General features: G+C 40.3%; 1 protein-coding gene across 4 annotated transcripts in view; it reads left to right on the forward strand.

The window, feature by feature from the left end:
• Positions 1-17,599, forward strand: part of MTHFD1L (methylenetetrahydrofolate dehydrogenase (NADP+ dependent) 1 like) — a 266,470-nt gene that overhangs the window by 185,276 nt on the left and 63,595 nt on the right. For all 4 annotated transcript variants that reach the window (XM_089777293.1, XM_075924433.2, XM_075924434.2 and 1 more), the window contains one exon: positions 1,511-1,663. In XM_089777293.1, the coding sequence (XP_089633419.1) occupies positions 1,511-1,663 (153 nt within the window). The remainder of the gene's footprint in view (positions 1-1,510; positions 1,664-17,599) is intronic.

The raw sequence follows: 17,599 nt of genomic DNA on the forward strand, positions 1-17,599 counted from the left end.
AGAAGTGCCCTGCCTCGGGCTCCTTCCACTCCCCGCCTTCAGGCTCTCCCAGCGGGACACCCGCTGTGTCACTCCCCTGCCGGAGCCGCCGGGTCTGTCCACCCAGGATCCGGAGTCCGCTGGAGCCGTCCTTCTTCGCCCGGGGGGGCGGGAGGCTTGGTGCTCCTGGAAGCCAGTGTGGCCACCTCTCTGTCCCCCCGCTGCCGGCATACTCCGGCCATTTTTCAAGGCACCTGGGGAGTGATGTCAGGGGGTTAGCTCTGCCCCCCTTCTGTCTTCCTCTCTAGGCTCGCCCCAGCGCACGCCTGTGGCTCCGCCCCCTAGTGCGAGGCGCATCCCCGCAGCCCTGGTCAGGCCCCGCCTACCCCGCCACGGGCTTGTCCAGCTCTCTCTCACCGGCCGGTCGGGATCGGCCCCTCCGCTTCCGGCCGCGGCGTCCTTTTCCGCGCCCGGGGGTGGGGTAACTCTCCCCCCGGGGCCAGTGCGGACCCCGCTGGGTCCGTCACACTCCTCTATTCACTAGGCCAGTAATCCTTTCAAAGAAGGAAATTAAGTTGGTTTAGCATAACTGGCTCTTGGCATATCCACGTTTACTTTTCCTTATAATCCTATGATCCTCTAGGTACTTACAGATTGCTTTTTTAGTAATTTTCTCCAATATCTTGCCACATATTGAAATTAAATTTACTGGTCTATAATTTCCCAGGTCTTCCTTGTTCCCCATTTTAAAGATAGGTACTATATGTTAAAATACTTTACAAAGCACAGCCCTTTATTGTGCTTTGTTGTTGCCATGTAGGCATTTTCTGAAGACTCACTTTGCACAAGCATAAATATTTACACAAAGTACAAGGTAGTAGAGAATTGGGTCAATTATTGGACAGGTTTGATTTCATATTTCACAAAATATGATAAATTCAGCTTTATTTATACCTGATACCATCTACATATGTGTGTGGTGTTTGATTTTTCAAGCTAGTGTATAAACCACGGCACATGGATTAATAATACTTTTTTAGTATGAATTTCATATGTACAAACTCCTCCTTTTATGTGGTTAATCACAATCTCTTTCCTGTTAAAGCAAAGCATCAGTTACTGCTAGGTTGCATATCATGGTGCTATTTGTACCAAGGTTTTCCAATCAGTCTGGTGAAAGGCAGCCTTCTCGCTGTTAAGTATCTCTTTTAAATATCATGTGTGTGCCTACCCATTTGAGAACTAGGTGCCTTTATTTAATCCTAAAACAGGGTGACTGAAAAGATACGTAACAGGTGAGATGATGTAAGTGAGGGACTTCATTTGCAATTTTAAAAATCAAAATGTGATGTTTTTTCTGAAAGATAGACTCTCATTTAACCAGGAATTATTTGGGGAAGTTCTGTGACCTGTGTTATTCAGTAGGTCCAACTAGAGGATCACGTTGTTCCCTTCTTGCCTTGGAATCTAATGAATTTATTAATCTGTGAATAACCTTACAAATATTTCTTCCTCCTTTGTCTTCTGCCAGGGTTTTGGAAATCTGCCAATTTGTATGGCAAAAACTCATCTGTCCCTCTCCCACCAGCCTGAAAGGAAAGGAGTTCCAACTGGCTTCATTCTGCCTATTAGTGATGTGCGGGCCAGCATCGGAGCTGGGTTCATCTATCCATTAGTAGGAACGGTGAGTGATAAATATTAGACTTGAAATGTATGTTCTCTCTCTCTTCATAGCACAGTTGGTCATAAAAGAAAATTTTCATGTGTTATATAAGTGATTGCAGATAGTTCATGTTTCAAATACTGTATTCTCCTGTGCCTTTGGCTCCTGCCAGTAGGACAAGATGGGCTAGTGTAATTCCTCAATTGGAGTTTTACATTTAATTTGAAAAAGTAACTCTTCTGCTGGTGTTTTGGACATTTTCAAGTGATCTTAAGAGATTTAGGCACCCAGATCACACAAGTGAGATTTACAACCCTGGCGTCCTTGGTTTCCTGAAAAAAAAATCAGTTAATATTCATGTTCTGCTGGATTTAGATGGATGGTCTGAACCCTTTGCATGTGTATTATATACAGCTGCCAGGATCAGGAATTTCTAAATATTAAATACTAATAAGTATATAGTATTGCATTTTTAGTAAAGACTTTGTAACTCTATTCGTTGTAGAAATATTTTCTCCTACTCAGCCATTAAAATAACAGCTTAGAGTACAAGGCTTATAATATGTAACATTACACTTTTTCATTTGGTGTACTGTTGTGATTGGCTGCTGTCCTTATCACTAGCCACATAATTTTTTTTTGTCAACAACGGTTGGACAGCTACTGACATAACATGGTATGAGCTGTTCCTAGTCATGTAGCTGAATCATGGAATGATGCTAGAGAAGGGACACAGGATTGACTGGATTTCCGGAGGAGAAAACTCTCCTGGTGTTATCTCATCTTCCCAGAGCGCAGCATGATTTCCTTACATGGCAGCACACGGGGGAATGACTGAGAGCATCAAACTTATTGTTTTAAATGCCCTCTGAAACAATCAAGTGTTAGAAGCAAGGAAGGAAGTTGTTCCTGAGAAGGAGAGTTCCTGGAGGTCAGGAAACTGTGTCATTAGGACTCACTAGCCTTGGGGTATGCTTTCTATGTACATGACCAGGGTGAGTGCATTCACCACAAGTGTGGTACAGTGGCTACTAGGATCCTGTAAGAGTGCTATCAGTCACATGGTTGGACCCTTCCATGTCATTAAATGACAAGCTCATAACATCTGATATATTAATAACACTAAACGCTAATTACTGAAAGTAGAATGAAATAATTAAAAATTCTCTTCTCACTGCCAAATTCGAGCTTCTACTGCACATACATATGGCTAGCTAGGGAAGTGACAGTGAGATAGTATCTGGTACCTCTTCATACCCATAGAAATGCTACTCTTACTGTTGCCACAGAATGACATGGTGAGGTTGGACTTAGTAGTGCGTCCTGGTATGCGTATTTTAATGCATACTAGCCGTGACTTACCATAAATGTATGTCCTGTGCAGATTACTGTTAGGACTAACTTGAGTAAGTGCATAGGGAGGGTTGTTCCTGGGTCTGTAGTGGCCAGAATAAAAGGAACACTTGAGCCTTTATATTGTTTACCCACCTGGAGCAGTTATGCCAGTTTCAAGCCTGGAACCAAAATGTAGATAATTATAGAGCAGGTTTTGCATATATAATTTGCAACAGGCCAGCCTTTGAAAGGCTCATGTGAGCCAGGCACTCGATCTTTAATGAAAGATACATAGATCATCTGCAGATCTCTTTTGTAAAAAGAACTGAATGAATAGTGTAATTTGTAACCTACAGTCTCTTTGTATGTACTTTTAGTCATTCTTTATTATTATGTATTTGTATTGTAGCAGAGCTAGAGACACAGAACAAGTGTCCAGAGAGCTTACAGTCTAAATAGACAATGGATGTAACATACACATAGAATGATCATATGATTATATGCAAGAGTCATATTAGTTCTACAATTTGCTCTTTTCGTGTTTGGTTGATTGTTTTCAGATAGGCTAAACTTCTAATTAGTTTTTCTAATATTGCTCACATATTTTATAAAGTAATTGTAACAGCACCTTTTTAAACAATCCACTGCTTATAACTCTGCTTTAATTGGCATGGCTCAAAGCTCTTTACAATAAGAACAAAGTTAACCTAAAAGAGTATTTTGAAGGGGGGGTAAAGTAATACAGCCTCTTTCAGCAAATTATTTGAAACAAACATCTAATTTAATCGTATATCACTAGCATGTATAAATTAATACAATTCATATTTAATCTATCATTAAAATTGGACATCAAGCTTCTTGTATACATAAACATGACATGTTGTCTTCGCATTCTATAAGCAATGTTATTTTTGTGCTATGGCTGGCTCTGTTTCCCTTTCAGTGTGGAAGTCTTTCCAGGAAAAATGAACTGAGCCTTATCAGAGGAAATCAGCAGTAAAACATGAGGCGTATGTAATTAACAGTGGCATGGCTTTTATCACAGTTCCCAGTGGCCCTGACTTAGGGGCAGCATCGCTCTCACAGGTGGACAGTTGACATCACTGCTTGGCTTTATAAAGTGGAGGCAGGAAGACTATTGGAGTACGTTTAGGAAACCGGTGAAGTCATTCACTAGTAATGCTTGGGTGGAGAATTACTTGATTTTGTTGTGTGATTCTACCCACCCTCAGAAAGCCACTGTTTTTTTGTACTTTCTCACGTTTCAGTTAAGCCACTTTTGTTGTTGATCTGTTCCATATACTGCACAAGTATGCAAGCTTCTTCTATTGCAGTCCAGTTCAGTTAAGAAACAGTATTTTCAACCATTTAAAGAATGTGTCCCTCCTTTAACAGATGAAAAAGCAAACTTATTTGACTTTGCCATTAATTGTGAGGTGATTCAAAGTAAAAGTCCAATTTTGCTGTGTTTCATCTCTGATACCATCACTTTGAACTTGAAACATTTCCAACCCAAGTCAAATTTGAAATAAAGATTTTTAAATACAGATTAATGTTATTTATAAGACAAGATCCAACTGAAAATATGCACCATGCGAACCCTGGAGTGTCACAGATGCTGCATACTGACCTATCTAGAGGAAAGGTCAGCCTGTCACAGAACGTTATTCCTCCGTGTTACACAAAAAACAGCTCCACACTTGGTGTGATGAGTTGTGAAATGATATGCTCTCACTCTGCTAACAGTGATTCTTGGGATAGCCCATCTCCTTGCTTGGCTTGACAATAGCCATAAAAATTATAAAGTCCTCAATAATTTCCCATTGTGTCCCATCAAGAGGAGACAGTCTGCCCTAGGACCACTCTGGCCTGTAATCGAACAGGCCTGCAAACTAACAAAATCATCCAAAGCACAGGATTTGGTGGTGATGGGGGACTTCAATTATCCAGATATATGTTGGGAAACTAACACAGCGGGGCACAGACTATCCAATAAGTTCTTGGACTGCATTGAAAACAACTTTTTATTTCAGAAGGTTGAAAAAGCTACTGAAGGGGAAGCTGTTCTAGACTTGATTTTAACAAATAGGGAGGAACTGGTTGAGAATTTGAAAGTGGAAGGCAGCTTGGGTGAAAGTGATCATGAAATCACAGAGTTCATGATTCTAAGGTATGGTAGAAGGGAGAACAGCAAATTAGAGACAGTGGATTTCAGAAAGGCAGATTTTGGTAAACTCAGAGAGCTGATAGGTAAGGTTCCCATGGGAAGCAAGACTGAGGGGAAAAACAACTGAAGGGAGTTGGGTTTTTCAAAGGGACATTGTTAAGGGCTCAAAAGCAAGCTATTCCGCTGCGTAGGAAAGATAGAAAATATGGCAAAAGACCGCCTTGGATCAACCAGGAGATCTTGCATGATCTAAAAATAAAAAAGGAGTCATATAAAAATGGAAAGTAGGACAAATTACAAAGGATGAATTTAGGCAAGCAATACAGGAATGCAGGGGCAAGATTAGAAAGGCAAAGACACAAAACGAGCTCAAACTAGCTTCAGGCCTAAAGAGAAACAAGAAGACATTCTATAAATATATTAGAAGCAAGAAGAAGACCAAGGACAGGGTAGGCCCATTGCTCAGTAAGGAGGGGGAAACAGTAGCAGGAAACTTGGAAATGGCAGAGATGCTTAATGACTTCTTTGTTTTGGTCTTCACCAAGAAGTCTGATGAAGGAATGCCTGACATAGTGAATGCTAGTGGGAAGGAGGTAGGTTTAGAAGATAAAATTTAAAAAGAACAAGTTTAAAATCACTTAGAAAAGTTAGATGTCTGCAAGTCACCAGGGCCTGATGAAATGCATGCTAGAATACTTAAGGAGCTGACGGAGATATTTGAGCCTTTAGCTATCATCTTTGGAAAATAATGGAAGATGAGAGATTCCAGAAGATTGGAAAAGAGGAAATATAGTGCCCATCTATAGAAAGGGAAATAAGAACAACCCAGGAAACTACAGACCAGTCAGTTTAACTTCTGTGCCAGGAAAGATAATGGAGCAAGTAATTGAGGAAATCATCTGCAAACACTTGGAAAATAATAAGGTGAGAGGGAACAGTCAGCATGGATTTGTAAAGAACAAATCATGTCAAATCAATCTGATAGCTCTCTTTGATAGGATAACGAGTCTTGTGGATAAAGGAAAAGAGGTAGATGTGGTATACCTAGACTTTAGTAAGGCATTTGATACAGTCTTGCATGATATTCTTACCAATAAATTAGGCAAATACAACTTAGATGGGGCTACTATAAGGTGGGTGCATAACTGACTGGATAACCGTTCCCAGCGAGTAGTTATTAATGGTTCACAATCAGGCTGGAAAGGAGTAACAAGTGGGGTTCCACAGATGTCTGTTTTGGGACCAGTTCTGTTCAATAGCTTCATCAACGATTTAGATATTGGCATAGAGAGTACGCTTATTAATTTTGCAGATGATACCAAGCTTGGAGGGGTTGCAACTGCTTTGGAGGTTAGGATCATAATCCAAAACTGAGCAACAGTGACTGATCTAGTCCATACGTACTGCAAAGCTTTGTTACAAAGGAAGATAAAGACAGACCTAAAAATTAAGCATTCGCTGTTGGAAATCATGTTTAAACTGCTGTCACAGTGTGTGGCAACTACATCCCACTACTTCTGTCCTCCCTTCTCAGTTTAACACACAGAAGTTTGAGAGAGAACCTAGCAGCTCAGACAGCCCAGTCTTGAGATGTCTCCTAATCCACCCCGCCAACAACTACTTTGCTAAGGCAGAAATACTTACATTCCTGGAATTCCTCCCCATGTGTGCACAAAGTTTCAAAATCCATGTCTTACTCGCTTTCTACTGGGGAAACATTCAGCTACCCCTTCACAGTCTGACCTTTCTACCCTAGAACCAGTTCTTCCAGCTAATGGATTTCTCTGTTGGTAATCTGAAGATTTAGAGCTATTCATATGATCAAATCAGTAGCATTTTAGACCAGACTTGAAGAATTCAGTGATAACCCTTTAGTTCTCTAATTAAAATACACAAAACTACATACATTTATTTGTAACTCAACTTGAATTGAGTTGACAGATCTTTCCATTCACTTGTGGATGTCCAGGACAAAATCTTAATTCTGAGACTGAATAGCTAGAAATAGACAGTCATTCTTTGGTTTCTATAAACCATTTATCAGGTGGTTGGTTGTGTTCGGAGGGACACATATCTGATATGTCCCTTGCGGACAGAAATTCAAAGAGTGGAGTTTGTGTCTGATTATTCGAATTCTTCCTGTCTGTATATTACAGAAAAAATAGTGTGCATATGTCTGAGTTTGGAAACACATTGTTTCAAGTTTAAAAGTGATTTAAGGGCTGCTAGCAGGAATCTAGCTGGAGGCTGCTAGTTTGTGACTGAACTGTTTTATTGAGACTGGATAAATAAGGCAAAAGATTTGAACTTAATGTCCCTGGCAACTTGAGTTCCTTCATTAAATTGCATAATATATGATCAATAATGCACTAATTGACAATAAAGAGGACTTGAATATTTGTGCCTGTTGGTCATGGGATTATCCTTGTTAAAACAGGAAATGGACTCTGATTTCCTGTTGTAAAACTATTTTGTGCTTAATTTTTAAACGAAGATGTGGGGTTAAAAATAGGTTACTCTCTTAGAGGTTTTGAGGGAAAGGAATGTACATTTGGCAGATTAATCATCTTCAATTGAAAAATGAAGCATGTTGTCTCATTACGTGTGAAAAGAATATAGATTCCAGGAACAGCTCTTATGATTTTCATGCTATTCCGGTTTTATAATTATAATGTTTTATACATCTGTCCTTCAATTTAGGCTCTTAGTATTTTGCAAGGAAGGCATACATTGACCCCATTTTAGAAATGGGGAAACTGAGACACAAAGTTTAAGGTCTTTTACAATTCAGTGATAGAGCCAGGAACAAAACTCTAGTATCCTAACCTACAAAGCCATTCTTTAATCACTGTATATGCTACTTGTATAAGACTTTTGTTATAAGAATTTGAAATATCAAACTTGGGAATCCTCTCCATTGAAGTCCCTATCTTACATTCTGTGAAGATAAGATGGAATTTAGAATACTAGAAAAAATTGCCCTCCCCAGAAAAACAGATCATAAACATTGTCCCCTGCCAACCATTCATTTAATCTTTGCTAAGCAACTTAGGACAAATTTTGGCATGCTATATCCTGGATATCTGGTATGCACTAAAGACTTGCTTTGCAAGGATCAAAAATTTAAGGGTTTCAGCCTCATTCTTAAATTTCATACCTACTTCAAGGGAGAAATGTTCCATAAAGATAAATCAGAAACTGCATCAGAGGCATATAAATCTAGAAGAACGATATATGCCACCAGATTAATTTCACAAAGCGCTCTAAAATTTTTCCAAAGGCACCTGCAGATACATTTGAGGTCCTCAGTGCCTTAACATGTCATGGAATATAGAATATCCCTTTTTGTCTTATCTCTAATTTGGCCTTCCTATCTAAACTTGCTGGTGATTCCTTCCCCAAAACAGGAAAAAAAGTAGAGGCAAAACCTCCTTAAAATATTAACAGAAATAATAAGATATTACATTTCTCATCCTTTAGGGCATAAGCCAACCACTTACTGCCCTAGGTGAGAGAGAAATTTTCCCAGTGGGTAGATTTTTCTATAAATTATCACCACAGAGTTTCTTGTATCTTGCACTGAAGCCTCTGGTATGGGCCATCACTAGAGGTAGAATAATGGATTAGAAAGATGAACCAATCGTCTGGCCCAGTTCTGTTCCCAAATTCTCTTCAAGACTAACCTATCTGTCAATCGCCTCTCCCAACTCTCTTCTGTCCTTGGACAGAGATACGTTTATCTGCGTGCCAAAGTTAACCCTTCCATCCAGTTTAAATTAGGGGTGTAATAATGTTGTTGATTAACTGGTTATCAGATAAGCAAAAGCTTATAGGTTAATGCTATAGACTACATCCATTCTCCTCGCCTCCCTCCTCCCGCCCCAAGACGGGCTGCTGCCACCCCACGCTGCTGCTTCTGTATCAGAGGCAGCAGCACAGGACGACAGGCAGCCGGTCCATGAGAAAAGCTGGTTTTTAAACTGGCTCGCCTCGTGGACCAGCTCCCACCTGGCACCCTGCGTGGAGTGGCAGGGAATTCCTCAGGAGTGGGGCCGGAGTGCACTGGCTGCCAGCTCTGCCCCCAGGGACTATAAATTAGTCGACTAACCGATAGAATTCATGAGGTTACTCAATTATTCAATTAACCGATATTTAACATCCTTAGTTTAAATGCCTATTCTGCATTATTACATTAAAATGCAGTAAAATGTTTCTTTAATGTTGTTGTGGTTAGTCTTGGAAAAAATCTTTTTGATAAAAGATAGAGCTGGGCCCTCCCACTAGCTGCCTCTGTGGTCCCATGAGAAGGAAATCTAACCCAGCTGTAAAAACTGGTGGATGTTCCTGAATCTGAGAAGAGGAATTGATACATAAAGCAAAAAATTGTCTTCGGCTCTTCTTACTTTTGCCCTCCAGCACTAACATATGGTGACTGCATAGTAGTATTGCCAAAGAAAATAAATGTGTACAGGGATATTTGCAGTGGAGAAGAATGTATTATACCATCTTGTTGTCGCCCATATAGTTAAAGAACTATGTGTATTTTTTTCTTCAGGAACAGTGGGTTTTGTTTTCTTATTTCCCCATTAAATTGTGCTTCAAGATAAAACGTGAGACATAAGCTCTAGACCCAGACTTAATAGTTTTAAAAATTGAATTCAATTTAAACTAGTTGCCCATTTTTTATATTTTAGGAATTGGAATATAAAATAAAAATACTTTAAATACACACAGAGAATAAGGGATTTACATTGCCATGAAAGCTTTTTCCCCAGGTTGTCTTGGATACCTTCTTACTTTCTTTGCTTTATTGATAAAACAGCATTCAGAGGCAATGTTTAACTTCCCTAGGGCAAAAGCCTGAGGGAGTGGAGAAATAAGGTATTAATAGTGACCCGTTACCTCGGAAATTCAGTTCCCAGCAAAAGTATATTTGAACCCCAGCCTTGCTAGGGGCAATAAGGTACCTCTCTTTAGTCTTTTTAGTAATGGCAGTTGCTTGATTGAAAATTAATCCACTACACCCTGATAGCATTTTAGGTCACTTAATGGAAACCTATCTAGTTGCTGCAGAATATATGCTTCCTAGTTTAGAAGGATAATATTTGGTAATGTTTAACAAATGTGATGGTCAACTTACAATACTCATAATTATTGTCTCTGTAGGCATCCAGTGGGCTCCAGTGACATAAAGTATGTATATCATGCTGTGATATTTTATCGACTATAACAGCTAGCAAGCAGCAATGAATTAGGACTGAGGACTTGCTTAAAGAGCAATTCAATTCTTTTGAAATTACCTGAATAATTAAGTGCTCTCTTTCAACACTTCAGATCACTAAAAGAATTTAGCATTCTTTAAGAAGTATTTTTTTAAATGTATGACAGTTTAGAATTGGCTGTACTGTACACTTCTCTCTGCCTCTCAGCAGGTACCCCTGCAAGTGACTGACCAAGAACTTGCACTTCTCTCAAATAGAGTCTCAAAGTTTAGCCCATTTTTAGACTCGGTCTCCAGGCCTCAGCATCCTTGTTCTCCATCTGTGTTTCTTTAACAGGTCTAAGTGGGTTTGGTGCTTGCAAAAGAAGTTCCTTTGTGAGCTGTAAACAGTAGGAAAATGAAGCGAAGTTGACAACTCCTTCAAAACATAAAATATTATTACTCACGTATAGGAACACAGCAGTTGGAGAAAGAAGGGTTAAAACAACAAATGACTTATATTAATATTGCATCACCAAAAGTTTAGCATTTCCCAAGGGTTAGGAAGGCTCATCTTATCTTACGTGTCCACTTTTTTCTGGGTACTGAGTTTCAATCTGCTGCCCTGAAGATTCTGTCTTTCAAATTCTGTTTATTAGGGCTACTAAAGTTCTTAGTTCTTAAACTATTTTGTCAGTTTAGCACTGGTGATTCAGCTCTCTAAAGCTTTGACTCCTGTGGATGAACTTGAAAGGATCTACTCTGTAAGGGTATGTCTACACTACCCCGCTAGTGCGAACTAGCGGGGTAATGTATGCATACCGAACGTGCAAATGAAGCCCGGGATTTGAATTTCCCGGGCTTTATTTGCATAAGCCGGCCGGCGCCATTTTTAAATGCCGGCTTGTTCGAACCCCGTGCCGCGCAGCTACACGCGGCACGGGCTAGATAGTTCAGACTAGCAAGCCATTCCGAACTATCTGTACGCCTCGGCTACACGCGGCACGGGGTTCGAACAAGCCGGCATTTAAAAATGGCGCCGGCCGGCTTATGCAAATAAAGCCCGGGAAATTCAAATCCCGGGCTTCATTTGCACGTTCGGTATGCATACATTACCCCGCTAGTTCGCACTAGCGGGGTAGTGTAGACATACCCTATGTGAAGCTGTGATATTAGCCAGGGTAGGCATGTCTGTACTAACATTCATCTAGCTAGCATCAGTAACAATAGTAGTCTTGACGTAGCAGCACAGGCTAGCATTAGGTACATATCTGAGGTGGGGATGTCAACATGTAGACAACTATATAATTAACTGATAAGCCTGGGCTTATTGGTTAATCCTGTCGACTACATGCATTTCTCTTCCCCTTGCTGCTTCTGTATCAGAGAGGAGGGTGAGGGAGGCAGGCAGGAGCGAATAGGCAAGGGAAGCTGGCTCCGTGGACCCGCCTCCTCCCCCCTTGTTGTCCCCTATAGAGCTGGGTGAGCAGGCAGGAGCTGGTGCCACCTGCCTCCCCTCTCCCCCATGCACTTCCTCTGTCAGGAGCTTGGAACCCCATGGACAGGGGCTGCTGCCTTTCTATCAGAGGTCTGCATGGGAAGTCAGGTCCCGCCTGCCACCCCGCGCTGCTGTCTCTGATAGAATGGCAGCAGAGTGGGGTAGCAGAGCAGAGGTTCCCTGGGAGTGGGGCTGGGAGCACACTGGATGCTGGCCCTGCCTCTGGAGACTATTTTGAATAGTTATGTAACCACTAAATTTTGATGCTGTTACACGACTATTCAGTTACACTCTATCTAACATCCCTAGCCAGCATTGGCTGGCTACCAGAATGCAAGTACACCAGGGAAGTACACATTAATATGCAGGGATCACGTAATAGTAATAAAAATATGGCCGTCTCTCACATTCTTCACAGAATGTTTTTCTGATCACCTTTAAATTTGGCTCTACTCTGAAAAGTAGTTGTGAAAAAATGGCAATGAAGCTGTTACTACTGGAAAGTTTTAGTGAATACACAAGAAAGAATTGAATCTAGTTTTCAGAGCTGGGTAGGCTCTGTATTGCTTACTGTAATGAAAAAAATACAATGCTTTTGTGGCTATACTAGAAAAATGTGTGTGTAAAACTATTCAGCCCCCCTTTTTTGTTCTGTAGAATCAGTGGATCTCAATACACTTGGAACAGGTCTGTTGAGCAAGGCAATGAATGAGGCCTATTATTAATATTATGTAGTAATGTGCAGTTATGTATTTACCTACTAAAGATCCTGAAGAAAGTTAATTTTAAATGTGCTTTTAAATTCTTTTGCTTCTAGTATTGAGCATAATAAAAAGCACAAAATACTGGGGAATAACAGTAGAATGTAGGTAGTATGACATTTTACTTGCTTCAAGATGGAGGAAGTCACAATTTCCATGTAATGCTATTTTGAGCTGATACTTAATTTTTTAAAGGAAGAAAAAAGGTCTAGGTGAAACAGGTCTGTGGATTAGACTAATCTCTGTCCTATAGAAACCAGAGTTTTTAAAATCTTCATTTTTATGTGAAAGTAAGTGTGGTGATCACATGTTATCTGTCATATGTCTAAACCACATGATCAAGGCCAAATTAAATAGGCTTTGAAGATCACTTTTGACTCTTTACGTCTTATAAATCATTAGAGAAGTAAAGATTCTGCAGAATAGATTGTGCATTCATTGTCGTTTGTGCAACCTCATTGCAGTCAAGTTAGACTCTTAAAAGTATTTGACAGAACTGTAGCAGCAGTGTTCATAGATCAGGACTGAGATGCATTGGCACAGCTTTCATTATGCTGTTTGCAGTATATCTGGTTTAAACCAGTGGTATTTATCCCTTGCTTTAGCAAATTAATCACAAAATTACAGAGGAAAAAAGTTAAACCAAACATTAAACATAACTGTCTTTATAGTTTATATCACTAAATTATTGTTTTCCCCTTGGCTTCGGTGGCACCAAGTTCTTGCCACTCAACAGTGATTTATTTTTGCATTATCACATACTACTCAAAACTTCTGACCCTCAGAGGCAAAGCATTAACCTCTGCACTTGTCAACAGAGCTATACAAACCAAGACCATAAAATAGTTGTAAAATAGTTATAATTGGTGATTAGATGAATATCTCAGTCATAATTTGCTCTGTGAAGAATTTTCTTGTAATATCCTTAAGTAAAGAGGGATGTAAATCATGAGCATGAACCTGTTGCTAAAAGAATGGGAATAGTTCGGCTGACTTACTGGTATTTGTGCCATATTTCAATATAATTGAATTATAAAGGGTCAGTTTTGCTGCTGACACATCAGCAGTATTTTCAATTCCATTTTGTCAGTCCATTGTCTATCCTCAGTTGGTACTGATTATAGAATGTGAAGACAGCATATATATTTATTATTTAATCATTATATACTGTACTAAACCATGCAGCATTTCTGGCTTTTGTTTCATTTTACTGTGCTTTGCTGCAGTAAATTAAAATAATTCCACAAATGACCTTAGGTCTTTATTGTGTAATGAAAGCAAAAGTTTTTGAAAATAATATTTTTCTTTGTTATGTCAGATGGAAATAGTTGTTATTTTCACAGAAGGAATAGAATGTGTTCAGTTTTGGAAACAGAAAATGATAGAGGAGGGCAGGAAAAGGGACATATCCCCTTCATATGAAAATAATAATATGCTCCCCTCTATGTTGCCTCAACACACTTTTAATTTTCATTTAAGGCTATAAATCAAAGACCCTGCCTTTTTGGTGCTAGAAGCTTTCTGTAAAGACAAATAGAATTGAATGATGCTGTTCGTATTGCAAAGATGTATTTGCAATTAATTTATTGGAAGCAAGATGGAAACAAAAGTAAAGATCGTGGAGTTTACTGAATTGTGTAGAAATTATCTAATCAGGAAAAAGTTCAATGTGTAAAAAAACACACATGGGGCTCTTGGGGGGAACCCTTTTAGATCAATAGAGATGTGCATGCAAAACCTGGCCAAGCTTTTTCTTCTGTGGGGTCAACGATTCAAAATGCATATGCTAATGGATTGCACGGAGTTACAGTACTTGCTCATGCTAATGGACACATACACATAGGTGCAGGAACAGCCCCCCGTACTTGGGTCTCTGCTTCTCATCCAGGTCCACCACTCCCAGAGAAACAGCCCTGCTACCAGTCTCAGCTTTGGTAGCAGGGCATAGTCTGGGATAAGGGGAATGGCTTTCAGCAACCCTACTAGTAAGTGTTGCAGTATGACTGTTTATATATTCACCTAACAAGTTTTCCATACAGAAGTGATGGAGCATATACTCAAGGGCTGTGTCTACACTGGCATGAATTTCCGGAACTGCTTAAAACGGAATACTATTCCATTTTCAGTTTTTCCAGAAAAGGAGCGTCTACGTTGGCAGGCTGCTTTTCCGGAAAAGCCCTTTTTCCGGAAAAGCGTCTGTGGCCAATGTAGACGCGCTTTTCCGGAAAAGAGCCCCGATTGCCATTTTCGCGATTGGGGCTTTTTTCCAGAAAAGACTACTGGGCTGTCTACACTGGCCCTTTTCCAGAACAGTGTTCCGGAATAAGGACTTATGCCCGAGCGGGAGCAGAATAGTTTTTCCGGAATAGCGGCTGATTTTGTACATTAGAGCATTGTTGCTTTTCCGGAAATTCAAGGGCCAGTGTAGACAGCTCGCAATTATTCGGGAAAAGCAGCTGATTTTCCGGAATAAGTGACCCAGTGTAGACACAGCCAAGGAGAGAGAGCGAGAGCGAGAGTGTGTGTGTGTGTGTGTGTCCCTTTTTTGTGCTGTATTTTTAAAACATTTTAAAACTCTGATTGAACCAATGACCCCTTTCTAGATACAACGCATCAGTTTAGCCCATGCGTTAGTCCCTCACTGTTGAATGTTATATTCTCTTGCATTAAGGCCTCAAGAAGGATTGTTTCTTTGCTCTGCCAAGCATTGTAAGACTTGCCAGACAGAGCAGAGGATAACTATGGTGACTGAAGTGCTTATGGTTGTGCCTGTGAAAATACTAGCCATTGGAGTACTGATCAGAAGATTACTTCTGACTCTGCTTTCCTGAGCAGTAAGCACCTATGACATGAGGACTCCCTGAAGTCACTGAATTCCATTTCCCTCCTCCTCCAGTTTCCAGCCCTAGCTCTCCTATCCTCTTACCGAAAAATATTTGAGTTATTACTGAAGAATCAGATCCTGCAGTCTGCTCTGTAGGGAACTCTTATTGACTTCAAAGAGAATTACATATGTAGCTTATACCTTATAAATTAGGCTCTAACAGGCTGGGCCTACGGATACTATTTGAAAATATCATTTGACCTTCACTATATAATGTGTCTGACATTCACGATTCAGTTTCCAAATATTTTCCTTCCCGAGAAGCTTGTTTTGTTCTAAGAAGTGAAGAATCTGATCTTTCATGGACGTGACGACAGGCTAACATAAGAAGAAGCAGAATTTGTAAATAAATCATGGTGGTTTCTGTGTGGACAAATAGTATCGGGGTAGTTCTTGGGTATTAAAATATCCAGAAGGAAATGAGTACATTATAGACTTTAAGTGCTACAATGAGATGAGGACAGAAATTAAGAGTTTTGTTTACCGTATTATGTATACTTTATTAAGTGGCCATAGGAGTTTTGTCAGTGACTGAGGGGTTTTTTTTTTTTAAACATGATTGATAAGCAGAATGAATGCAGTAGATCATAGAATCATAGGACTTGGAAGGGAACTTGAGAGGTCATCTCGTCCAGTCTCCTTCACTCAGAACAGGACTAAATATTACTTGGATCCTCCCTGACAGATGTTTGCTCTTTAAAATCGCCAATGGTGGAGATTCCATACCCTCCTTAGACAATTCATTCCGGTGCTTAACCACCCTGACAGGAAGTTTTACCTAATGTCCAACCTAAATCTCATATGATACAATTTAAACTCTTCTCTGAACCTTCTCCAACTTGTCCACATCTTTCCAGAAATGTAGCATCCAGGAGTGGACACAGAACTCCAGTTGAGGCCTAGTCAGTGCTGAGTAGTATCGAAGAATTACTTCTTGGCTACGTCTACACTGCAGGCTTCTTGCGCAAGAACTGTGTTGCGCAAGAGTTCTTGCACAAAAATTCTTGTGCAAGAGGGCACCCACACTGCCATGTGCTTTTGCACAAGAGCGTCCATGGCAGTGTGGACGGTGCACAAGAAATCTCTGATGGCCATCCACACTGCCTTCTTGCACAAGAGCTCTTGCACAAGAGGGCTTATTCCTCGTGGGGAGAGGGAATAACTCTTGCGCAAGAAGCCCTCTATTCCGATGCCTTACTGTAAATTTACTTGCACAAGAACAAGCACGCAGTGTAGACGCTCCGCAAGTTTTTGCGCAAGGACAGCCATTCTTGCGCAGAAAGCTGCAGTGTAGATGTAGCCCTTGTGTTTTGCTTATAAAACTCCTGCTCGTACATTCCAGAACAATGTTTAGTTTTTTGCAATAGTGCTACATTATTGCCTCATATTTCCCATTTTGTATGTGTGTAAATGATTGATCCTTCCTAAGGACTAGTCCTTATTGAATTTCAGCCTATTTGTCAGACCATTTATCCAGTTTGTCCAGATCATTTTGAAGTATAATCCTTGCCTTCAAAACACTTGCAACCCCTCTCAGCTTGGTATCATCCACAAATTTTGTAAGTGTACTCTCTACGCCATTATCTAAATAATTGATGTTGAACAGAATTGGATCCCTGCAGGATCCCACTCGTTATGCCCTTCTAGCATGACTGTGAACCATTGATAACTATCTTCTGGGGACAGTTTCTAATTTTGTCCCTATGTACTTGTGTTAATTTTTTATATTCATCCTTTTGTAATTTAACCGAGGGGGAAGATATTCTGGGTAAATAAGGGAACGAACAAGGGGTCTCCCCCCACCCCCAAGCTAATTTTCCTTCCAATCAAAAGCATAGGGCTATAACAATTTGTGTGAATTCCCGATTGGGTGTTTTCTAGAGAATGGACACTCACTCAGAAAGGCCTATTACCAGGGCTCGCCAAACTGTGGCGAGCCCCGCTTACCAGCCACGCTGTCCGGCGATCTGCAGATGCGCAGATTGTTCTGCGCATGCACAGATCGCCCAAACCCAGCTCTTCCAGGTTGCAATCTACTATGCCTAGACAAGTACTCCTAGTAATTCCATTTTGGCTCTGTGCACCTAATATGATGGTTATTTTTAATAGAGC

The sequence above is a fragment of the Pelodiscus sinensis genome, chromosome 3, assembly GCF_052426305.1.
Source record: "Pelodiscus sinensis isolate ZL-2025 chromosome 3, ASM5242630v1, whole genome shotgun sequence".
NCBI lineage: Eukaryota > Metazoa > Chordata > Testudines > Trionychidae > Pelodiscus > Pelodiscus sinensis.